The following is a 26,113-nucleotide window of genomic DNA, read 5'->3' as shown; positions in this document are numbered from 1 at the left end:
AGTCTTGATATTAGCTGTTTTGTCCTCTAAGGTTATAAACATTTTGAATTTCTGTATTTCATGGCTTAGCATTTAACTTCAAAACCTGTACTTAAATACTGGTTCATCAGACAACTTAATCCAGCAGCAATCATGTGTCTGAAACACTGTGTGATTGATGCTGGAGACAGAAATGGTGAAACTGATGAACACAGTACAGCCCTGCTCTCAGGAAGCAGGATATAAGGAAAGTAACTATTAAAGTAGAGTATGATAATGGCTATGACTGGGAGAAACACTGGACAATGAGGGAGTACACAGGAAGGACAGCCAGCCTAGATTTGGAGTTCTGGAAGACTTTTACAGGTGGTGGAAGCTAAATTCTAAAAGGTAGAACTGGTTCAAGAAAGCGGCTAAGAACCTTAGTATGAATCCTTGGGAGTGAGAGGCAGCCTGGGATATTATGGAAACCAAAGCTGGTTCTATTGGTAAAATAAGAGTAGGAAGAGGTTGTTTCTTTCCTTTCCTTTCCTTTTTTTAACCACAGAGAATTAATAGCTTAAAGTTGTTTGAGGTTGCCAAGTCCTTTTTCAGATGTGTTTTCTAATATCTACAATACAATACGGTGAATATCCTCTTATTTGTTTCACCTTTGTGTACTTATACAAAATACATTTTTTATGGCAAAAATAAAATCTGTACAGACCAGCATAAAAGATAATGTAGTGAGGATCTGTGTACATACCATTTAACACTGATCAAATTTTAGTATTTTGCCACATTTGAGATCAGTTTTAAGTATTTTCTTTTAAATACTTTTAGATTTACAGTGAGGCTGTGTAAAATAGTACAAAGGCTTCCCATATACTCTTCATGCATACCATCCCAAATGTTAATGTTTGGATTTCACATTCTGTCTCTGACTCTGTCTGAATTGTTTCAGAGCAAGCTATAAACATGATGCTCCTTAATTTCAAAATACTTCAATATGTCTTTCTTGAAAATAATTACTTTCTTTCATTATGAAAAAAGACAAAAATCAGTAAATTGGCATTGTTATGTTATCTTACAAATTTTTCAAGTTGTCACAATAATGCCTAACCAAAAAAAATTCTAGCCTAGGACCCAATCCAGGAATCACACATTGCATTTGTTTTATTTACTGCCATTCAAACTGAGAAAGTTCATCAGACTTTCAAAAAATATTTCATGACTTTATACTTTTGAAGAGTACACACCAGTTATTTTGTAATATATCTCTCATTAGGCTTTGTTTGATGCCTCTCTTCCATGATTAGAATCAGATATGTGGCTTTGAACAGGAACACTATAGAAATGATGTTGTAGTTTTCTTAGTGCATCATTTCAGGAGGCACATGAGATTCTTTGTCCTGGTATTATTAACATATGTATATTCACTACTAATATGATTTTTAACATATGTATATTTACCATTGGTATTATTAACATATGTATATTTATGTACTCATATTTTGTTGGTCTATTTCAAATACATGCAAATATTTGTCTGCAAAATGCTTCAGTTATTACTGTTATATAATAAACTATTCACAAAACAGTATTCTGCAACACACTCACCTCAAATCGTATACCCTTACATGATTTATTTTCACTGATGTTCATTTTAAATGGTGCAACATTTCATTATGTGACAAATGTTAAATTTTATGTTCTTATGTATCTGTGAAAAGATTAGGAGTAATTTAAACTTTTATATCACTTCCCTCCCTCCCATACTATTGTAGGCATAAAGGCAGTGACATTTACTGGGCATTTCATCAAGTATACTTCTCTCTAGGTGTAGAGCATTAACCTGAAAATAGAATTGTTGGGCCAAATTTATGCAAAGTGGTTGTGTAATAAACCATCCCCAAATATAATGTTTTAAAATGACCTGGTTTCATTTGTTCAGCAGTAATCTTCAATCTGTGTTGGTGATTTCACTTCTAATGGTCTTACTGGCGGTTATCCCTGTGACATCATCCAGGGACTTGGCAGAGGTAGTATGCTGACACATCTGGATGACTCTCTGTGTAAGCTCATGCCCTCTCCCTTTCCACATGGCTTCTCTTGTGTATTTTAACATGATCTACGAGTAGATAAATGGACTTGTTTTTGTGTGTGTGGTGAGATATACGTAAAGTTTACCATTTCAAGCATACAACTTGCAGCATTAAGTATACACATATTACTGCATATTACTGTGCAACTATCCTCACTCTCCATCTACAGAATGTTCTCACTCATTAAATGCTAACCCCTATTCTTCTTTCCCCTCTCCCCATGGCAACAACCATCCTACCTCCCGTCTCCATGAATTTGAATACTCTAGGAAGTTCATATATGAGGAATCATATAGTGTTTGTTTTAAAGACATCTTTTCATCAATATTTTGTGACACTTTTGAGTCTTGTTAAATACTGCTCAGTATCTTTCACTGCAGTTCTCTAGCGATTTATCTTATTTTCTTTGTCTTTCCTGATATCTTGCATCATATCCAATTATTTTGTATTTTCCCAGTCTTTCTTGCTTCTCATTTTTCTTTACCAGGTCCTTGATTTTGGAATTTTCTTTAGAATCTCTAAAAAGTCATGACATCTGCCTTGCCTACTTAGTTCCAGCATTTAACTTGACAGAATTTTTGTTTTCTCCTCACTAGTTTCAATAGGACCTTACTGTCTGCTCCCATTGCTTCATCAGTAGAATTCTTCCTTGTTTGCACTTCACGAATTTAAATTTGTCTTTGTTATTTTCCTATTATTGTCTTTAAGTTTATGCTTGGCATTATGCTTCTTGCCTTGTTTACTGAGTCACAAGCTACTAAATTCACTTATTTTAAATTATTAGGTCTTTAATTTGTCTACAAATTACCCCTAAGTACTGTTTTAGCTGCATTCTACAATTTTTACTAAATAATATTTTAATCTAAAAAAATTATTAAATTAAATATTAAAAATTTTAAATATTTTCATTTTCATTTTTTTTAAAGATTTATTTATTTGTACATACAGAACTGGGGTACAGGCCAGAGGCTCAGGGGCGGCGAGAGGCTTCACCAGAGACAGAGCGGGGAGCACAACAGGCAGATCGACGAAGTACACTGCTGAGGGGAGCAGCGGGCGGGTCAGGAGAGGTCTGCCACGCCATGTGGTCACTCCGGGGCAGGGGGGGATCGAACTCATGGGGAAGTGGCTTTAGCTTCTCAGTGCAGTGCTTTAACCCGCTGCGCCACCAGGGAGGGCCTTCATTTTCATTTTTAAGTAATTTTATTTCCATTGGATTTTTTTTTAATCCAAGGGTAATTTTAGGGAGTTTAGGTAGCCAAACTTTGTTCCTCTTTACTATTTTTAAATGTTTGCTTTGTCATTTTTCCATTTTTATTGGGGTATAATTGACAAAAAGTGTATGGTATTTAAATATACAATATGTTATGACCTGTGATTTTACTCACTGAGGTAATTAATAACCATCAGCTCACATTTTTTTGATGAGTTAAGTTCTCACTTAGCAAATTTCAGTTGCACACCTGTCTTATTAGCTATAGTCTCCATATTTACATTAGATAGTCCAACTTTATTCAGCTTTTAAATGCAAGCAACAATCTCTCCCTGTTTCCCTCCACACCCAGCTTTGTGATTTAAGTATATGTTATAAGGCATATGTTATTGATACTATGAAATTTGTACCTATGTTTTTTTGGTAATGTCCATTTAGTTAATTGCTTGAGGTTTTCCACATGATCACGTAAAACACTGCTATTTGTTATGTACAAGATTCCATACAGGTATATTAGATCAAACTTACAGATTCTGTCATTTAAATTGTCTCTAGCTTAGCAATATTTTGCCTGTGGTCTCTATTATTTTTTATGGAATTTCTTAAAATCTTGTATCATTTTCAAAGCAATACTGTTTGGTGATGGGTGCTTTTAGTTTACACATACCTTTGATCACTGTTCCTTTAATTATTAAGATCCTTTTATTTAAAATATGTACCATTATTGTTTGTTGACTTAGATTCTATGTTGTTACTACACTGACATGACCACTTCAGTGTGTATATGTGTGTATAATCCTGTTTCAAGTTTTTGTCTTGTTAGTAGAATATAGATAGATTTTAAAAATCATCTGATTTGGTAATCTCTATGTTTTCTTAGGTAAATCTAGTTCATCTATATAGACAGAAGCAAAAACTTAAATTTTAAGAGCTGAAAAAAAATCCAGAATTGAAATGTACGTAATACTTTAGGTAAATTTTATCTTTTCAAGTGTCCCCAGATAAAACAGTATCTACACAGAGACATCTGGACATCAACACTAAATGTAGGGATAAACTAGGAGGCATTGAAAACAATATACAACTTTAAAACTTAAGGAAATTTTAAAATAATTTTAGTCACATAAATGTTAGTGGATCTTTTCTAATCAAACCCTATCTTTACCAGATATGAGAGTGGCGAACCTAGAAAAATAAAATGTATTTGGCTAGAGGCAATGAAGAAAATGTTTATAAGTCAGACCTTGTTTCTGATGCAGTGTTTTTTCCACAAGAGATAGCACCTCATACACACTCTTCATCCCCAGCCAGCCACATTCTGTTTAATTACAGCCTCCTTTTCAGTGAAAGAACAATTATAAATACATGCAGATAAAAACATGTAATAATGACTTTTATAGATAGAAATCCACTGAGATATATGAAAAAGAGAACTGGTCAGTAGTAAGGAATGAAAGCCAGTAAATGCAGGAATTATTTTTATCTAAATTTGACTACAAAAGGTTTACCTGAGAAAATGTTTCCTTTTTGTCTTCAAGTGAAGATGGAGGGGCTGACAGGAAATCATTTTTCTCACAGCTCTCCTGGCTGATGAGCGTGTCCGCGTAGTTGGGTTGTGGGAAGATCAGGTGACTCTTCCGTGAATCCGCGGTGAGGGAGACCTCCTGGGAATAGGTCTGCAGGAAAGCCTGCACCCCCTCCACACCCACAAAATGTGATGCAGGCAAGCCAGCCAATACACCTTCTGAAGCCCGGAGCAGGCGTGACCTGTGCCAGCGCTGCAGCCTGAGCGCCATGAGCAGGATGACAAAGGCCAGGAAGACACAGGAGACCACGGCCACCGCCACCACCAGGTACAGAGTGAGGCCAGAGTCATCAGAGTCAGCAGAGGGCTCCAGGCTCTCTAGGTCAGCCAGGATGCCTGGGATGCTGTCAGCCACGGCCACAGTAAGTGTCACGGTGGCCGAGAGAGGGGGCTGGCCGTGGTCCTGCACCACCACCACCAGGCTCTGCTTGAGCGCATCTCTGTCCAGCAGGGCACGCGCAGTGCGCACCTCTCCCGTGTGCAGCCCCACTGAGAAGAGCCCTGGCTCGCTGGCCTTGAGCAGGCGGTAGGACAGCCAGGCGTTCTGGCCCGAGTCCCTGTCCACCGCCACCACCTTGGTCACGAGGTAGCCAGGCTCTGCGGAGCGGGGTGCCAGCTCCACACCTGTGGAACCATCTGTGGGGGGTGCAGGGTACAGGATCTCAGGTATGTTGTCGTTCTGGTCCAGAACAAATATGCTCAGTGACATGTTGCTGCTGAGCGGTGGATCTCCACTGTCAAGCGCCATCACTGTCAGTTTTAGGTCCCGGAACTGCTCATAGTCAAAGGATCGCAGTGCATACAAGATGCCAGTATCTGCATTGATGGAGACATAGGTGGACAGAGGTGCTCCCCAGATGGTATCATCTGCCAGGGAGTAAGTGACTTGTGCATTTTCATTGCTATCAGCATCATGAGCTGCCACGGAGAAGATGGAAGTTCCCCTGGGGTTGTTTTCTGGAATGTAGGTGGAATAGGAGTCCTGGGGGAATACAGGGGGGTTGTCATTGATATCTGTCACTTGCAATGCAATGTGCATTTCAGTAGAAAGAGCTGGAGTTCCCTGATCTGTTGCTGTTACTGTGATGTTGTACATGGAGGAAAGTTCTCTGTCCAGTGATCTTTCTGTCACTAAACGGTAATAATTATCAACTGACTTTTCTAATTTAAAGGGTAGATTTCCAGCAATGGAACATGTAATGTGACCATTATCTCCAGAGTCCTGGTCATGCACAGTGATCAGAGCAATTATTGCTCCAGGAGGGAAGTTTTCTGGAACTGCAGTGGTCACAGAGGAGATGGTGACCTCTGGCGCATTATCATTTATGTCCAGAACTTTGATTAGCACCTTAGCTCTGGCCATGAGGCCTGCACCATCCTGAGCTTGAATTTCCATTGGATAGGTTTTGTATTCTTCAAAATCCAAGGGTTCTTTATTTGATATTTCTCCTGTGTGAGCATCCAACTGAAATATTTGGGCAACTCTGTGGTCTATATTGTGAAACGAGTATGTTACTTCCCCATTGGCTCCTTCATCTGGGTCAGTGGCTTTCACCACCAGCAGCTGAGTGCCCAGAGGTACATTCTCCAGTACACTCAAGTGGTACTGTGCTTGAGTAAATGCTGGAGGGTTATCATTTGCATCCACCACCCAAATGCGAATGCGGAGGGTTCCAGAAAGGACTGGATTTCCCCCATCGGAGGCGGTGAGAATAAGGTGGTGGACAGCTTCTTCTTCCCTATCCAGGGGACTCTGCAGCACCATCTCTGGGTTTTGAGTTCCGTCAGCTGCATGCTGCACATCCAGGTAGAAATGGGGGTTGGAGCTGAGCTGGTAGCTCTGGAGCGAATTCACACCCACATCAAGATCTTGGCATAAAGGCAAAGGGATCCTAGTCCCCGGAGTGGTTATTTCATTCATTTTAAACTCTATTTCTTCTAACTGGAATTGGGGAGTATTGTCGTTAATATCAATTATTTCCACTTGGACAGGGAAAAGCTTCATTTTATCCTTTACTAAGATGTTAAAATCTACTAGGCACCGCGCGCTCTGAGCGCACAGCTCCTCCCGGTCTATCCTGCCCGCGGTGACCAAGCTGCCGCTTCTGGGGTTCAAAGCAAAAAGCTGCGTCCTACCTCTGGAGACGATGCGGGCTCCGCGCTCCGCCAGTTCCTGTGGCTGTAGCCCCAGGTCTTTGGCGATGTTGCCCACGAAGAAACCTCTGTCTGTCTCTTCTGGCACAGAGTAGAGGATCTTCCCTGTTTGGGCTTCCAACAGCTCCAGAAAAAGGCACAGCAGAACCAGCTGGCGGCAGCCGGGCAGCTTCGCCCAAATCGCCATTGCTCTCGCCCTTCGTAGTTTTCCCAAGGATATTGTTTTTCTGTTGTTTTTTTCGGGTGCCTCAGTTATGAGAATTTTCTGAATTCAGAATGGAGAGTCGTCCAAAGATTGCATCTGGGAAGCCTCAGGGAGATTGCTTTCAATTTGGCGGAAATGAAGGTTGTAAGCAGCTTTTATTCCCTTTCCTGGTCTTTTTCTTGGGGGTTTGTGCGCGCAGCCAGTATCTCCCAGGCTGGTGAAGAGCGGCGCCCAGAGTCTTTAACCAGTTACTGCACTCCTGGATAAGACTCATTTTTTATCTGATCACTTTTCTTACACCTCGGTTTATTGTTAAGGAAAAAAATAAGCATTCTGGAATACTTAACTTTAATAAATTAGTATGAAAAAGAAAAAACTACTGTGTTCACGGAATTAATCATATATAAATGTTGCTAAGTTGCAGTATACAGCAGAACCCCAGGGCTGTCAAGCTACCTGCTTTTCCTGTTGCTATTCAGGGAATATCACAAAGGAGACAAAAATCACCTCTCCACCCTCCACTTTTGTAGTGTATCTTGACCACTTACCTTCCATTTCCTTCCCACCGTGTCCTGAATATTTATCAGAAACTTTGGAATTTTGGAGGATGTGTTTTGCCCCATCCTAATTTTTCCTCTTTTCCTGAAGTGTTATATATTATGTGAATCTTAAAGAAAAACCTTTCACTCAAAGGTAATGGATTTTTAATAACACTGGGAGCTTGGAATTTCACAGGAAAAAACATCAAATGAATAGATAGTTTAGACTTCAAATTTAAGAGGCACAAGACAGTGTGATTATTCTTCAAAACTGACAAAAAAAGGGCCACATCTTTATTTTTAGGCAGGCTATTATATATGTGTGTGTGTGTGTTCTCTTACAATGACAGAACCCCAAGAAATTAGTTTTCTTAAACACAGTAGTAGGATTTTAAAGCTAAATTGCATTCTTTTTTCTTGTTTATTGCAAAATTAGTAAAAGGTTACTATATAAATTTTCTCATGCTTAGAGTAATTTGTCTTTACTCGGAAGTTAAGAATTAATGTCCTCTGCATTGAGAAACAAGTTGGGCCAGAATTTCTGTTTTTGTATAGACAAATTAATAGTTTCTCCAACTCTCAAAGACATATAGATAGAGTCCAATGGCAGAAACTTAAAGATGTAGTGAATCTCTTTCAGTATTGCAAAGAAAGGATTCTTTAGAGGAACATAACTTTTCAGAACATACATCAATAGGTACAAACTATTCCCCAAAGGAATTGTCCAGACTAATGAAACAAATCAAAATATACATAGAAACTAGAAAGTTAACTTGTAGAACTCTTCCCATCTCAACAACAAAAACCAAACAGGAATGATATTTATGGAATAACAGTGAAAACTCACATGCATACATTTGAATCCAATGTTATTATGAAGAATTGCTGGTATTATGAAGAATTTCCAGTTGAAAGCTTCGTTGCTGGTATTATAAAGAATTTCCAGTTGAAAGATGTTTCTTGAATAAATGTGATTACATTAAATTAAGATCTTGCCTTCTCTGAAGCCACATGCAGATTGTAGGAAGAGAGCATGCTCATGAAGGCGGCTCAGAGACCAGGCTGAAGCAGGGCTGGAGACAGTCAGAGCTGCAGGCTGATGATGAGAGTAACTGCAAGGAGGGAGAGCCTAGAGATCAGGGCCACCGCCAGGTAAACCTGAATGATCACTAGACATTGTGCTCCACACGGTGTCCAGGTGGCTGGGCGATAGCATCGAAGAAGGCCTTGACTTCTGGCTACAGCTCCCAGCATAGTGCCCTCTATGATTTCTCACCGTGGTCATCCACCAACACAGGAAAGTGAAGGATAACACTGAATCCAGACCCATCCTGACTAGAGAGTCAGCTCAAAGGTAGGTTGCAATTAACCCCATTGTGTTCTGTGCTCACTCACATATCAGATGACAGCTCCAGATCATCTTTCACAAATCAGGAGGGATAGGGTCTAAAGGGTGATGAAGATCTGAGAAGTGTTCCTAGTCTGCTTGACCATGTAGAAGGTTGGGCAACCAGAGCATTTTTTATTGATGTGGGATGATATTTAGGGTGATGCTTGCTCTGGGGGAAAGGGACAGCTTGTTCTTGTCAATGATTCTGGTGACAATATATTTCAGGCTCTACTCTCAGAATTCTATCTGCTGGTAATTTGCAAAGGATTATATAGTAATTCTTAGTGATTAATCATTGGCAGTGTGTGTGTTTCTCAGCACAATATTTTTTATCTCTGCAGTTAAGCAGATTTGAGTACTGATGTTTTGATTAGGGAAACCATAGTTCTAACTCTAATAGGACTAAACACCCAGTTGAGTCACCTGCATTATTCCCAACCTCCCTTCCAACCAGGATTCTGAAATGGACCCTTAAAACTCCCTCCAGTCTTCTCTTCTACCACCCAATACAAGGGTTCCCCTTTAAAATAAAAAATGATACTGCTGTTATTGGTGGGAAGATATATTCTGTGAGATCTTACAGAAACTGTGAGAAAACTTACCTAAAGGGTGTCATATAGGTCAATAGGGGTCACCTGAAGCATGCAGAGGAAGAGATGGAGAGCAATTCTGCAGGTAGACGCTGCTGTACTCCTGTGGCGAGGTATGGGAAGACTGACTGACACCTGAGACCCACACCTTGCCCTGAGCTGCTCTGCTGTCTCCCCACCACCAAGAGATAGTAGTCCTGTTCCCCTGGTCCAGGCATAGGTTTCCCATAGCAAACAAGTATTTACTGCCTCTACTTTGTTTCACTTGGGAGTGGGCAATGGGACAGAGACATGATTGTGGATACTTGTCTAATGTATTTGCAGAGACTTGCTTGCAGTGTTCAAATCTGTTGTGGTTTAAGAGTCAACTTTGCTCCTGTTGTTTTTCATATTTTTCAAAACCAAGCCATGTTATTTCTATTCAGGATGAAAGGAGCACTAAACAAAACCATGGGATTTTCAGCAAAGGTTTCAGATTTAAAGGAGCCTAAGGTGTTCCTTTGTTTACCTACGAGATCTATCCTGTCATTCTCAACTTCGTCCCTGCTCTCTTCGCTGACAGTCAAGAGGGGCTTCACTCACCCGTGGTCCTGGTCACCGAGACGCAGATCTTTATGGAGCTCCCCCATTTTCAAAGCCTTGGCGGTCTCTTCCGGAGTCTTATGCCACATTTGCTGCGTAGTTCACCAGGCTGAACAAAAAGCAACGAGAGAAACAGCACTTCCTGCTCTGGGCGTCCTTGCCTGTCTGGGACGACTTCTGGTCTTCACAATGCGGTTTCTCAGATCCAAACACATCTCCCCAGGGTGGCTCCGGGATCACAGGGGTGCGAGTGTTGAGTGACACCCTCCCTTGGTGTCACTCAACATCTTGACGTTCCTGGCTTAGGTATCTGGAAGACTGCGGAAGAGGTGGCATGCTTTGTCTTCTGCTGTCTTTCTCCAGAGTCTGCAGGGATGGCGGCGTCAGAATCGCCCCTGGATTGCTTTGCGTCACTCTCAACATCGATCTGACCGACAGCGGCACCCAGAGGTCCAGTGTGATACTACCGAATGCTATTTCGGAAAGTCCTCCGCGTATTGCTTTATTCTGGCGACTTATTTTATAATTATATCAGCGGGTTTAGTACAAAGGCTGCAAGTCATTATTTTCTTCTGGTAACAAAGTAATCAAATGGTCTTGCCACCAAGTTTAAATCAAACGTTTTAATTTATTAAAAGTCTCATGGACTTAAAGTAAGAATTCTTACAGAATTTTCCCACTAGACATTTCCTTTTGATGTCTCTACACCGTTGAATCTTCTTTTTCTAAAAAAGGTTTTACTTAAAAAGTTATCCGTTGTAAAGAGAATTTTACTTCACAAAAAAAATGCTCACCGTGAGTTCTGCATTATTAAAGAAAATTTCACTCTAAAAGATACTGATAACAAATTAAAATCACCAGTAATTGTATTATGTAATTACTGATAAAAATTCATATTTGATGTCTATCAACACTTTAAAAAATATATACTTTTTTTGTAAAATTCACACGTAAAATGTTACCAGCTTAATCATTTCGAAGCTTACAGTTGAGTGGTATTAAGTATAATCAACCATCACTGCCACCCATCTCCAGAACACTTTTCATCTTGTAAAACCTATAAATAACCATTAAGTAATAACTCCTCTTTCTCTCCTTTCTCCAGTCCCTGACAAACACCATTGTACTTTATTTCTGTGATTATGAGCATTCTAAATAAGTGAAATTACATAGTATCTGTCTTTTTTTGTGACTGGTTTATTTTACATAGCATAAAATCCTCTAGGTTTATCCCTGTTTTAACATGTATCAGAATTTCCTTCCTTTTCAAGACCAAAATTTTATTGTGTAATTATATACTACATTTACTCAATGTTCTGTTGAAGGATGCTGGGTTGCTTCTTTTATCTAGTAGAAATAGTGCTGTTATGAACATGGCATGTAAGTATCTCTTTGAGAACCTGCGTTCAGTTCTCTTGGGTACACACCCAGAATTGGATTAATAGATCATTTGGTAATTCCATTTTTAGTTTTTTAATGGATCACCATACATTCCCCCCCCCATTTTATGCTCCCACCAAGAGTACACAAGAGTCGATTATCCCACAACTCTGCCAACCTTTGTTATTTTCTATTTGTTTTGATAGTAGTCATCCTAATGGGTATGGGGTGATGCCACATTGTATTTTTGGTTTGTATTTCCCTGGCAATTAATGAGTTTATTTTCATGTGTTTATTGGTCATTTGTGTGTGTGTGTGTATATAAATGACTGAATTTGATCACAGACTATGAATATGTGTGCCTCCCACCCCACAAATTGCTTTGTTGAAATCTAATCCCTAATGTGATAGTATTTGAAGGTACAACTTCAGGTGATTAGACCATAAGGGTAGAGTCCTCAAGAATGACATTAGTGCCCTTGTAAAAGAGGTTGCAGAGAGATCCCTTACCCCTTGTATCATATGTTGATTATGAAGAAAAGACTGCCATCAGTAAACCAGAAGACTTTTCTTGCCAGATACCAAATTTTATGAAACCTTTTTCTTAGACTTCTGAGCCTTCAGAATGGAGAAATTAATTTTTGTTGTTTACAAATCACTCCGTTTATGGTATTTTGTTATAGCATCCCAAAACACTAAGATAGTGACTCATGCCCTTTCATGTCTTCTGACACCTCTTTTTAGACACTTCCTTTCCTTCTTTCTGACATATGGTTTCAGTGTCCACCTTCCTTACTTAAAAGGAAGCTGAAACCTATTCATAGCTATAGTGTTGTGTTGGCAACACCACACTGATACATGGGAGTTGTGAAGCAGGCTGCACAATGCAGGATGCAGCTGAACAAGCAAGATCCTGGTCTTCTTATCAGTAGAATAATCATACAGCATCAGTTACATGGGGTGGGGGACAAGGAGAAAAAGATGGATGAAACTAAAGAATGTGTTTTTGTCATCCAGGGTTTTGGGGGGACTTAAATCTGCTGACCAGATAATTCTTATCTACTTGGTGACCAAATGTTATAATCAAAACCATATTCCAGCCCCCCCCCCATGGTTCTAACCTTATCGAGAAGGCATTTCACTGATAAGCTTCTGGGGTCCCTTGTCATACACTGATCTTCAGCCTCCCCGGCATTCCTGGTCATACCTGGTGATGCATACCCTTCCCAGGGTGATCAAACTTTCTGCTCTTGATTGATTTGAAAGGCAACTTGTAAGGTTTGGCTCCTATGACTGACTGGGCAGTTCTGACCTTCTATAGGAAATTAGAACTACAGGTAACAAAGAGTGGTGGCTGAAAAGGCCACTTAAGTCTAGCAAACTCACACTATAGTAAGTCTGATAGACCAGAAGCAGTAGTCTCATTCCTCTTGTATTTAGTTAAGAATACAGGTTTAAAATAATAAGCTTAACCTTGGAACTACTTTGAACCAAAGAATTATTGGTTGCTCTGGGTATTGTAGGCCAGCATCTCTGGCCTCTACCTACCAAATGCCTGTAGACCCTTTGCAACAATCAAAGCTTATGTGTCAATGTTACCAAATATCATACCCTTCCCACCATTTTGAAAGTCACCGGCTTAGGGTAGTCCCCTGGTGACTCTTACTGAGGCATGGCAAATACATGGCCTAACGTGGTCTAACTAGATTGATAGACTTGGGTTAGGGGGATCCACTCTAAACTTACCATGGATGAGGAAGAAAGCTCCCTGGTCATTGCTGGCAGATTGCTTGTGGCCATACACTTTGGAATTTTATAAGGAGATGAGTGAAAAGCTGAAAGAATAATAGAGAAAAGTGTAAGTAAATGTTCATTATCCAAAATTGAGGTGAGAAAAACAATCCGTGCCAGGCCAAGACTATCATGCCTAGGGATAGCCATATGCTCAGAGCTTCACTGTCCAGTACAGTAACCACCAACAAACCACATGGCCACTGAGGACCTGAAATAGGCTAGTCCAAAATGAGATGTGCTGTAAGTGTAGAATTACAGAGCACCAGGTTAAGTACAAAGTTAAGAATGTATAATATGCCAGTAACTTCTACATTGATTATATGTTGAAATATCTTGGAGTATTAAATAATATAAAATGTTAAGGAAATTAGCTTTACTTGTTTTATTTTCGCTATTTTAATATAGCTATTAGAAAATTAAGTATATGGGTTTCATCTGTAGCTTACATTAAATTTATTTTTTTTAAAGATTTATTTATTTGTGCATACAGAACTGGAGTACAGGCCAGAGGCTCAAGGGTGGCGAGAGGCTTCACCAGAGACAGAGTAGGGAGCAGAACAGGCAGATCGACAAAGTACACTGCTGAGGGGAGCAGCGCGCGCGGGTCAGGAGAGGTCTGCCCTGCCATGTGGTCACCTCTGGGGCAGGTGGGAATCCAACTCATGCGGAAGTGGCTTTAGCTTCTTAGTACTGTGCTTTTATCTGCTGCGCAACCAGGGAGGGCCTAAATTTCTTTTTTAAAAAACATTTATTTATTTATACATACAGAACTGGGGTATGGCCAGAGATGCAGGGGCAGTGAGGGGATTCACCAGAGACAGAGTAGGGAGCAGAGGAGGCAGATCAACAAGTAAGCTGCTGAAGGGAGCAGCAGGAGTGTCTGGAGAGGTCTGCCTCACCGTGTGGATCACCAGCGCAGGGCTGGGGATTGAACTCCCATTGAAGCAGCTTCTGCTTGCTTGCAGTGCTGGGCTTTAACCCTTGCGCCACCAGGGAGGGACCACTCACATTAAATTTCTAATGCATAGAGCTACTCTAACTATCTGGTTTTTGAGATAATAGATTTTTCTTGTTTAAACCAGTATAAGTTAGATTGGTCTATAAGTTAGATAGGAAGCACCACACTTGATAAAAGAGACTGATAACATTTTAAATAGCTTTTTACTGTTCATATACATATAGCAGTTTACCAGTGCATTTCTGGGGGGATGTTTGCTATTTCCTTCACCCCTATACTTTTCTGCCTCTACAATATAAACAAGGCTTCTCTCATCACCCATAATTTTTTACTCTCCATTTGAAAGTTTGTTAAAGGGAATTTTCAAACACAACATTAAACCTGATTGTGATACTCTTTGATCACAGGTAAGAAGTCTTTAGAGGACATTACCACACTAGGAAATTTACTGCACTTTGCAAGAATTTGGTACAGTAGTATCACAGATATTCCATAGAACAATCATGAGAGTGTTCATCAAATTCTGAGTGTTTCTATATGTCTGACAAAATTGATTAAAAAACAACTGGATTTATCAATGGATATTAAGGTAGTAGGGATGTGGTAGAGACCTTAGATTTCAGATCTGTGTAATTTCCTCTCCAAAAATTTTGGAAAATGTGTTAAACTCAAAAGCAGAAAATATTTTTCAGGACTGAAGGAAGTAGACCCTTTAGTCCTTTAAAATATTTCTGACTGGCCCTCCCTGGTGGCGCAGCGGGTTAAAGCACAGCACTGAGAATCTAAAGCTGCTTTCGCATGAGTTCAACTCCCGCCTGCCCCGGAGGTGACCACATGGTGTGGCAGACCTCTCCTGGCCCGCCCGCTGCTCCCCTCAGCAGTGTACTTCGTTGATCTGCCTGTTCTGTTCCCCACTCTGTCTCTGGTGAAGCCTCTCACCCTCCGCATCTCTGGCCTGTACCCCAGTTCTGTATGCATAAATAAATCTTTAAAAAAAATATTTCTGACTACCTTCCACATAAAGGTTTACTAACTAAAATACATCATCATTTTGGTGAATCCTAACTGCCTAAGATTTATCTTAAGGTACTTTCTGTAACAAAGCATCTTAAATGCACATGAAGTAAAATGTAAAGCAATGTTTTAGGTTATTTTTATGAATAATGTCTGGCCTCCCAATTTATGTTGAATATGTTAAATAAAACATTATGCAGAGGCTAGTGTGTTAAACTCACATATATGTAATAAGTAAAGTAAGGGATAAAGGACAAACACACTGAAAATATTTCACCTCTGTATATATGATATAAATTGCACTTGAAATTATAGATTAATCATCTAACATTCTTCCACACAAAGAGAACTAATGTACAGTACACCTGGAAAAGCATACTTTCTCCTTCAAATTAAACATAAAATAATCAAATTTCTTCCCATGATGTATGTAGCATGTTACAGTCTGCTACATCATACTTGTAAAGAGGACATAGTCACACAAATACTAGCAAACTTCTTTGCTTAAAACAGTCTTGGCTAGAGATGATATATGTGTGTGTGCGTATTTTAAGATGACACGTAATGTATTTTCTCTTACAAGTTATTAAAGACTTGGTCAGTATTTTCTTTCTAGATGGGTCAATTGTTTCCTCTAATTGGCAAGTTTCTTTTGTGTGTCTCCTGTGTGTTGGTATTAGGCACTGGGATATGAGGTACAAGAAGATGCCAGTTTACCATGGAGTTTCCAGTCTGCGATAAGTACAAAAAGCAAGAAAACTGGTTAATCACATTTTAAGAGACCTCTCTTAAACTTAGATGCAGTTAGTATATTAGAAATAGAAATCAAAATTTTAATGTTCTTGATGATATACCAAAAAGGACTACTTAAAAATAAATGGATAAACATGGAGCTTCCCTACCACCCAGCAATCCCACTCCTAGTATCTACCCAAAAGACACAAAAACACTGATTCAAAAAGATACCTGCACCCCCATGTTTATTGCTGCTTTATTAACAATTAGAAAGACATGGAAACAGCCCAAATGCCCAAAAATGGATGACTGGATAAAAAAGATGTGGTACATATATGCAATGGAATATTACTCAGCAACCAAAAAAAGGAAACATATGTCTTTTGCAGCAACTTGGATGGAGCTGGAAAAGATCATGCTTAGTGACATAAGCCAGAAAGAAAAGGAAAAAATACCGGATGGTTTCTCTCATAGCAGGAATATAATGGAACAGGTGAGAAAATAATGATAATGATGAACAGCTATATTCCAGAGACATTGTGTGGGGGTGGAGTGAGGTGGAGTGGGGAATGGGATCAAAAACAGTGGGGGAAGGGAAATGCACTGTGTATGGTGATGGCACATGGGTGATTTGGTGATGGGAAACCCAAGGGGATTGCAACTGAGATGGAAAAATGCTCAAAAATATGTAAAAATAAACTATCATAAATTAAAAAAAATGGAATAGGAGTAAGATAGGGTGAAATACTAAAAATCCGTATTTATGACTATCTCAGTTTAGAAGAGACAAAGTAAAAAGCTTCCAAAATAGTGTAAGTGGAGTGACAAAATTTCTAATTTAAAAGTTTACTGGCCAGTGAATGCCAGGGAGTAAAATCGCATTTATATTCTACTTCAATTAGATCATTTGTCTATCAGACAACTGTGTCCTAAGCAAACATGTGCCTCCAGAACACTTTTTTATTTACATTTTTATCTGCGCCAAACATTAAAAAGAGGAATCATTCTTGCTCTTTGTTCAACAGACCCTGAGACAGCATTTTCAAAAACAAAACAAAATAGGCTGTTTTGTTGAAAATATATTTACAATATCCTCCTCATTCCACTCCATGACTAACTACAAATTCTTGTATGAGCTCTAGATCGGATATACCCTATGAAGCAGCCTAAATACTTCCGGAAGCAAAGCCGGCCCCACGGTGATCAGGCACTAGCTGTGCCGAGCGATGGGGAGGGCGGGGGCTTTGGAGGAGGGGTGTGGGAAGATCTGTTTCCATATCAATAAACTCGTTCTGAAAGCGGGTAATCGCATTCTCGCGAGAGGATAGGTCAAGCCGGAAAGCGCACTGGGCTTTGCGCCTGCGCGCGCCGGGACCATTCGCATTTCCGTCCGGACGGTGCTGTCACTCACAGCTTCCTTGCGCGCTGTGCGCCTGCGCCGGCGCCGGCGTGTGTCTCCGCTGAGTGGGGGAGTCCGGAGAGAGAGCTGCCGAGCTGCGGAGCTGCGGAGCTGCGGAGCTGCGGATTTGCCGAGCTGCCGAGCTGCGGAGCTGCGGGCCTGGCGACATTTCGCGCTCTCCGACCTGGGACATTTCACTGGCTCAGAACCAGGTCACTTAGTCGGGAAGAACAAAGGAGTTAGGAAAGAACCTCTCGTCTCCTCCTCCCACCTCCTCCTCCCACTGGCTTACTGTTCCGCTCGTTCCTGTTCGCGGAAGCTGCGTTTATTAACATCACAGGAGCGTAAGTACCCGAATCGAAGGAAGCTCCCTTTGTCCCGCTTTTCTCAGTATCTTTGTTCCGGGAAAGTTTGTGCATTGGGACTGTCTGCTGGGCCTTAATTTCTGCGCCGAAAACCCTTCCGCGGGATCCGCCATTTGCCTGCCTGCTAGCCTGCTCTCCCTGCATTGTGCGGCAGTGGCCTCTAGAGGTTGGAACTCGGCATTGCAGCTAATAGATAGAAACGAACGAATGTGTCTAATGACTGGCATAATGACAGCATAATTAGAAAAATTGGGGACTTTTATTAAAAATTAAGACAAAACATACCCTTACCTCCTATTCTAATTAGAATTGTGTGCAAAGATTTCGATTAATAACAAACTGGTCTTTCTAACTGTTGTAATATCTGGAACTTTTTTAGTGCAACAAGTGGTGTTGAAAGGAGTCTCAAAGACAACAAGATGAGTAAGAACAAAGATGATGCTCCTCATGAACTAGAGAGCCAGTTTATCTTACGCCTCCCTCCAGAATATGCCTCTACAGTGAGGCGGGCAGTACAGTCTGGCCATGTCAACCTGAAGGACAGACTGACAATTGAGTTACACCCTGATGGACGTCATGGAATTGTCAGAGTTGACAGGGTGCCATTGGCTTCAAAATTGGTAGATCTTCCGTGTGTTATGGAAAGCTTGAAAACTATTGATAAAAAAACTTTTTACAAGACTGCTGATATTTGTCAGATGCTTGTGTCCACAGTTGATGGTGATCTCTATCCTCCTGTGGAGGAACCAGTTGCTACTACTGATCCTAAAGCAAGCAAGAAAAAAGATAAGGACAAAGAGAAAAAGTTTGTATGGAATCATGGAATAACTTTGCCTCTAAAAAATGTAAGAAAGAGAAGATTTCGGAAGACAGCAAAGAAGAAGTATATTGAATCTCCAGATGTAGAAAAAGAAGTTAAACGTTTACTGAGTACAGATGCAGAAGCGGTCAGTACTCGCTGGGAAATAATTGCTGAAGATGAAACAAAAGAAACAGAAAATCAAGGCCTTGATATCTCTTCTCCTGGAATGTCTGGCCACAGGCAGGGCCATGACTCATTAGAACATGATGAGCTTCGGGAGATATTTAATGACCTCAGCAGTAGCAGTGATGATGAAGATGAGACACAGCATCAAGATGAAGAAGATATAAACATCATTGACACTGAGGAAGATCTGGAAAGACAGCTACAGGACAAGCTAAACGAATCAGATGAGCAGCACCAAGAAAATGAGGGAACCAATCAGTTGGTTGTGGGAATTCAAAAGCAGATTGATAACATGAAAGGCAAGCTCCAAGAGACCCAGGACAGAGCCAAACGACAGGAGGATCTTATCATGAAAGTGGAAAACCTGGCTCTCAAGAACAGATTTCAGGCGGTGCTGGATGAACTCAAACAGAAGGAAGACCGTGAAAAGGAGCAACTTAGTTCTTTGCAGGAAGAGCTGGAATCACTCCTAGAGAAGTGAGAGCTTTGAAACATAATTTCATTCCTTAGTCTGGTCAGTTTTGAAGGAAAAATCTGGACTTCATTACTTGGACTAATAATTTAACTTTGCAGTGGTCCCCATTTTTTCTGCTGCTTTTTATTTAATTTGTCTCATGGGCAAATAGAAGTGTGAATGTCTCTTTGTCTTCTCAGGACCACTTTGCCAGGTATTTAACTTATAGAAGTAGGATTACGTGGTAAGTGATTGTAGGAAAGTTGCAGGAGTAGTAGAATGCCAATTCAAGCTTGATAATCATGGGTTCATTGCTGGACTTCACTGTTGTACTGTTTTTTAGAAAACAGTGAAGTTAGTTTACATGTTTTTCTGTGCAGGATCTATTTTCTCAGCTATTCAGAGCAATTCTGTACAAGTAGAGTTGCAAAAAGATTGATAAAACTTTTTTTAAACATACAAGCAGCTAATTTTTAGTTTTGTCTTGCTCTTTCAAGGATCATGGTGCCAGATACTCATGAGGTGGTTTTTTGTTGGGGTTTAATGACAGCAGTTTGATTTTATTAGGAAAGAAGGAACACAGCAGGGTAAAGAATTTGGGAGTTGTCATCTTTACATTATGTTAAATTTCCAGTTGACGTGCTCTATGTGGAGGTTAAGAAACATTTGGTACAAAGCCTTCTAAACTACCCCAACTTTTGTGCATGAAGGCTGTTATTTTATAGAAACAACAAAGCAAGACTGTCAAGTGCTATGCAGTGAGTCATTCCATTTTTTTTGTTATTCATAAATATTTTCAACATAATTTCTGCAACTATTAATAATGTCCTGAGAGCTGAGATTTTCTGTCTATGCTAGGTTATCAAAATTGTTCATAAAGGAAGTCAGTACGATGGTCTGATTTTCAAGATTTCTTAAACATAATATTTGTATTATTAAACTTTTTGCACTCTGAATATTCTAATTGAGTAGCTCACATTTGTACTGTTTTTTATAAAAACCAGTGACCAAACTTGAACATTTTGCATTTCTGACATTCTTTTATAAAGAAAAGCTTTGGTTTGAAATTACCTTATGGAGCAAATATTTAAAGCTCATTTTAATTTTGTATTTGGAAATATCAGTGGTGAAATGTTAAGCAAAATTTTCCAGACTTTTCAAGTCTGTAGTCATACTGATATTTGAAGACTTCACAGACTTCTTTTTCACATCTGAGCACCATTTTTCTTTTACCAAAATATATATCATTTAAATATTTCAGTACAGAATATGTAGACTTACGGTTTCTCGATGTCTAAACTTTGGATTATTTCTTAAGGTTTGCCTATAATAAGAGACAACTTTTCTTAATATGTTAGGTATGTGACAAATTCTGGTTTAGGGTACTTTGTATTTTATTATTGCTTTATGTGGATAATTATTTGTTAAAATAGTAAATTATTTATGGCAATGTCAACACCAGTGATAACGGAGTCCTGTCAGTAATGGGAAGGAGGTTTTGCTGCACAGAAAAACAAAATGGCCTTGTGATTTCATTACTCTCATACCTATTTAAGGGTTCTGCGGATTCTCCTCTCTTTATTTCTAAACTGATCTCTTCTGAGCTCCACATGGAGTATTCAGCTCTGTGTTGGAAATGCTTTTAATTATTTCTCACACATCTCAACCCTCAGTATTCAAAATAAATTCATCATTTTTTCCTTGTTGGTTTACTAATGGGCAATAGCTTCCATCTTTATGTGTATAAACATTTTATCATGTAGTTTGACTAAGTCACCCAAGGGATATTTCTAAGAGACTGGATCATGTCACTCTAATGCTCAAACCTTTAATGACAGATCATTGCTTTTGGGATTATTTATTTATAGTTCTTAAAAAGACATGGTCATGACTTCCATTGACTTTAAGAGTCTAGTCTCACTATGTTCAGTCCATATAAAGCTTAACATTTTTTACAAGGACACTAACTCTTGAACCTATTAACAAACTCATCACTCCACCTAGAAAACTCTTACCTTTTATTTGGCCTACTCCTACTTAAGTCTCAGTTCTAAACATAAGTATCTGCCAAGACTTTTCTTTATTTCCAGGTTGAAGCATGCTGTTATTGCTTTGCTTGGAGTCTATTCTGTTTTTCAGATATTTATTGTGCAAGTACCAGATGCTGGATGTGAAAGTACAGAACTAAGTATGTTTTAGTGTTGAGTTTCATGTACTCTAATGGTATGCTGGGATAAGCATGCATATCATACTACAGTGTAAATTACCTGTGTTCATATCCGTTAGGTACTTTAGTTTGTTACAGTCAACTTAAGAAAAGAAATTAAAAACTTAAGAAAAGAGATAAAAAAAAATCTCAAGGTTGAGAGATAAGAGTGCCTGGGTTTGTATCCTAGAATAGTAATTTGCTAGTTGTAAATTGTAGGAAAGCAAGTTTAAAATACATTTATTAGTAAAACAAAGACTGAGTATACTATTATTATTGTTTTGTTGGTTTTTGAAAAACTTGATTCAGGGGCCTCTCTGGTGGCACAGGGGTGAAAGGCTCAGTGCTATCAAGCTGTTGCCATCGAGTATGGCATGAGTTTGATCCCCAGCCAGGGAGCTAACCCACATGGCACAGCAGACCTCTCCTGTCTTGCCTGCTGCTCCTACCTGTTCTGCTCCCCACTCGGTCTCTGGTGAACCTTCTCACCCCCTGCACCCCTTGCCTACACCCCAGTTCTTGTGTGCACAAATAAATCTTTAAAAAATAACTCAATTTTGTGACTTGACTTTGTATTAATATTGAAAACTCGAAAATGAAGAATAATTATTATATAATCTTCAAGAGACAACTGAAGAGGAACAGGATCCATTTTCCTTCAAGTAAATTCAGAATTAACCAAAAAAAAAAAAAAAGACACTTTTCTCATATTTCCCTTGGCAAATGATTCATATAGAGTATACAGTTGAGCTTCAGTATTCATCGTCCAATATTTCTGGGTTCATTAACAGAAGTGTTAAAATTTAGTATTTTAAAGTGTTACAGAAACGAGGCCCTTCCTGGTGGCCCAGCGGGTTAAAGCACAGCACTGCAAGCTGGCCACAGCCACTTCAGTGTGACTGACCTTGGGCCCAGAGGTGATCCACATGGCGCAGCAGACCTCTCCTGTCTCACCCACTGCTCCTGGCAGGGGTGTACTTGGTCAGTCTGCCTGTTCTGTTCCCTACTCTCTGGTGAATCCTCTCACGTCCCCTGTACCTCTGGCCTGTGCTCCCGTTCTGTGTGCATTATTAATCTTAAAAATACATATATTACAGGAATAAATTACTGAAAAAGTTTAATACACAGATCTAAAAAGTTGTTTCTTTTTTATATAGGGTAAACTTAAAATTTTTAAATGTTTATTTTTATATCATTTTGTGCCTTTTTCCATCTCAGTTGTAATCCCTGTGAGTTTCCCATCACCAAATCACCCATGTGCCATCACTATATTTCAGCACACTCCCCATTTTTGATCCCATTCCCCACTCCACTCCATAAACTAGTCATTTATATGACTAGTTATATATGTGTATGTAGCTTTGTAAAGCAAATAAAAACATGACCTGTTATAGGACATTTTAACCTTTATTACTAAAAATACGGGATTCTTCCTTACCAGCATTATTGCTGATCATTGCTTATTTTAATGACGATTTTCTTTTCTACATTCCCCTATTGCTAGTCACTTTGGTTCTTTCTAAAATTGACTGTTTTGCAGAACGCTGCAATAAACATGTCTCCATGGCCACCATTTTGGTTTATCTGTAAATTAGGTAAGTTGGATCTTGTAGCCCATCTCAAATGTCACAAAGCGTGATATTCAGGTTCAGAGATCAAATGTTTATTGGTGAAAATTTACACAAATTATGTCAGTTCATATCTCTGAAGAACTGTTCATGGACTCTAATTTTTTATTGCCCAATCAGAATTCTCTGAAAATAGAGACTAGTAAGACTGCTCATCACACAGTGACCCTCCTGGCTGCCTTCCTGTCAGCAGCAGCTCTTTGTGTGAGAAAGAAAACCTTTCACCTGGAATAGTCTTCTGATACTCGTGCGGCTGAATAATTGTAGTTCAGGACTCAGCTGAATCCTTAACTTGCACAGGATAACTTTTCTGTCCACTCTAATTTTATGGCACTTGACTTTTCTACTATTAGTACAACTATGACTTGATTTCTATTTTCTATTAGTACAACAATTTAATGAAGGTTTAGATCATGTTTCATGGTCTTGGTCTTAAGGAAAATGTAACATTCTCCTTCAGAATAGCTTTAATGGAAGTGGGACATTTACATTTCCCTTTAGTTATGGGTATGTGGGTTCTTGCAGATCTGAAAGTTGCACTCTTTCATGTCTGGTGGTCAGAGTGAGATGATGAAAGAATTGTTCATTTTTTTAATCGATCAGGACTACAGAGTTTTTTTGTTCTAATTTTTACAAAAATAAGCCTTGTTTTCCAGGTTATAGTTCACAGGGAGTGGATTTCGATACCAGAGTTTCAAGTATCCTTGAACTGGAAAAACATGCCAGGTAATAAACATTTGTTTTAAGATTTATTTTATTTATTTGTACATGCAAGAACAGGTGTAGGCCAGAGGTGCAGGAGTAGGGTTGAGAAGATTCATCATAGACGGAAGCAGAGCAGGAGGATCCATGAAATGCACTGCTGAGGGAAGTGCAGGCTAGACAGGAGAGGTCAGCTGCATCTAGTGGTTAGCTCTCTGGCCTGGGATCGAACTCATGCCACAGTGGCTGGCAATAGCTTGATAACACTGAGACTTGAACCCCTGTGTCACCAGGTAGGCCCAAGTGATAAAATATTCTTAGACTGACTTTAATGGATGTTCACTTGTATAAGAAAACATGTAACTTGTCATTGAGATGTAGAATTTCAGTAACTGGTAAAGTTTCAATGGATTTTGAAGAATTATTCACATTTTAAAAGGTTTGGTTTTCTCACCATATGTATTTTCATAATTTTTGCTGCCATTGGATTGGACCGCATTCTCAAATCTTCACATAAGATGCAATCCATGTTCACATATCATGCATACCGTCCTGAGACAGTGCTGCCCTCACGTCCCTATTACTCCCGAGAAAGATTTGTTTCATTTCAGGTGATGTAAAAAAGAATGCTTAAAAGAACAAGCCCACTGTAGAAGTAGTGTCACAACTTGGCCATTTTCAGAACATAGGGAAACTTCTTCAGGCACTCTGAATTCTTCCAGTTCAATAGCCTGTATCTTGGCTTTCATTGTTAGCAGGTATATGGTTAATGTAGCTTGTTTATCAAAACATCTTGTTCTTTCTCTAGCCAGGGATATAAATAGTATCTATATTTTATGTTGTAAACAACCAAAAGGGAGAGGTTAGGTGTCTTCACTTGCTTGGTAAATGAACAAAGTCTTGGCACTAATTTCAGAGAAAACTAAAGCCAAAACAATATAGTCCAACATTGATTTGGAAGGTGTGCACATCTACTGGGTAACTTTGTCTCACATCACATTCTCTTCTCACAGAATTTATTCAATTGGCCCCTACTTTTATTAAATTCTCGTCCCCTCCCTGTCTGTGTTTATATTATGTTTTCATACTGTTTTAATTGTAATTTTTGTTAGGCATCTGGGAAAACATGTCCCTAGCCAGAAAAACAACTTCATGGGTGCTCCTACAACTAAGATACTTTCCCCTCTTCATTTCCTGGGTTTAGTTTCTCACTTGTCCTTAATGCCCATGGTTCCTAGTCATGTGACTCCTGCAAGTGATACTTCCATGGAAATTCTTCTCTTCCATATTCCACAGGCTTCTCTTAGATTTTTTTTAAACCCCTTTAATTCTCATAGGTACTGTGGCAAAATTGCTCCCATAGATTCTTTGTGGCTTGTTACATGGAATAGGAATATCCTAAGTAACAATGAGATGCTGCAGGAATGAGGTATGAATTCCAAGCTAGAACACAAAAGACTTGAGACTTGTTTTGCTTTCTTGGGTCACTAGTTCTGGGGAGAGTAAATCACTCCCCACCAGGACATACCAGCAGTCATGAAGATTAGCCGGTGATGAACTGAGGCCTCCTGCCAACCAACAACCAGTCTTGCAAAAACCAGTCTTGTAAGTGAGCCATTGGAGTCTTATTCTCTGATGCTAGTCAAGCCCAAATGACATCTTGACTAACCCTGTAAGAGATCTACGTCACTCCTAAATTACTGATTTGCAGAAACTGAGATCTAAGTACTTCCTTTTATACCACTTCATGTTTTGGTGATTTTTTTAATGCAAGAGTAGATAGATCAATACAGATTTTTGGTACCCAGTAATGAGGTGCTTCCATAAGAACCTAAAATACAGCGTTGCAATTGGTTGTTAAGATTGAGAGACCTGAAATTTCAGCCTCAAAGAAACTTTGTTTTTTATGTCATTAAATTGCTGGGTCATTAAATTGCTAGTATGTAAAGATAGAAATAATGAACATTTAAGAAGTAGTTAAATTGGAAAAGTAGGTGGATTGGGTGGATGGAGAGCCTGCTCTTCAACTCTTAAATCCAAGATATGGTATTTGATGTTAGTAACAATTGGAAATATCTGTGTTCTTAATGAGAGTGAAAGTGAAGAAAGCAGTGGGGCTGGAAAGGAGATCGTTAAAGTTTATTCAGAGCAAGTGCCCCTACGAAGGGC

The 26,113-nt window shown here is 39.4% G+C and overlaps 2 protein-coding genes across 2 annotated transcripts; one reads left to right on the top strand and one right to left on the bottom strand.

The window, feature by feature from the left end:
* Nucleotides 1-4,769: 4,769 nt before the first annotated feature.
* Nucleotides 4,770-7,202, bottom strand: LOC105853910 (protocadherin gamma-A1-like). The gene has a single exon (XM_012727772.1). It carries the CDS (start codon nucleotides 7,200-7,202, stop codon nucleotides 4,770-4,772), a length of 2,433 nt encoding a protein of 810 aa, XP_012583226.1.
* A 10,478-nt stretch (nucleotides 7,203-17,680) lies between these two features.
* TAF7 (TAF7 RNA polymerase II, TATA box binding protein (TBP)-associated factor, 55kDa) lies at nucleotides 17,681-21,917 on the top strand. Its single transcript, XM_012727750.1, has 2 exons — nucleotides 17,681-17,945; nucleotides 18,346-21,917. The coding sequence occupies exon 2, from the start codon at nucleotides 18,386-18,388 to the stop codon at nucleotides 19,433-19,435; it is 1,050 nt and encodes a 349-aa protein (XP_012583204.1). The 5' UTR covers nucleotides 17,681-17,945; nucleotides 18,346-18,385; the 3' UTR covers nucleotides 19,436-21,917.
* The last annotated feature ends 4,196 nt before the right edge of the window (nucleotides 21,918-26,113 follow it).

Source organism: Condylura cristata, unplaced genomic scaffold, assembly GCF_000260355.1.
Source record: "Condylura cristata isolate star-nosed mole 26May11 unplaced genomic scaffold, ConCri1.0 scaffold00021, whole genome shotgun sequence".
Lineage (NCBI taxonomy): Eukaryota > Metazoa > Chordata > Mammalia > Eulipotyphla > Talpidae > Condylura > Condylura cristata.
The sequence above is the reverse complement of the archived record's forward strand: the minus strand, read 5'-3'. Positions and strand labels throughout refer to the sequence as shown.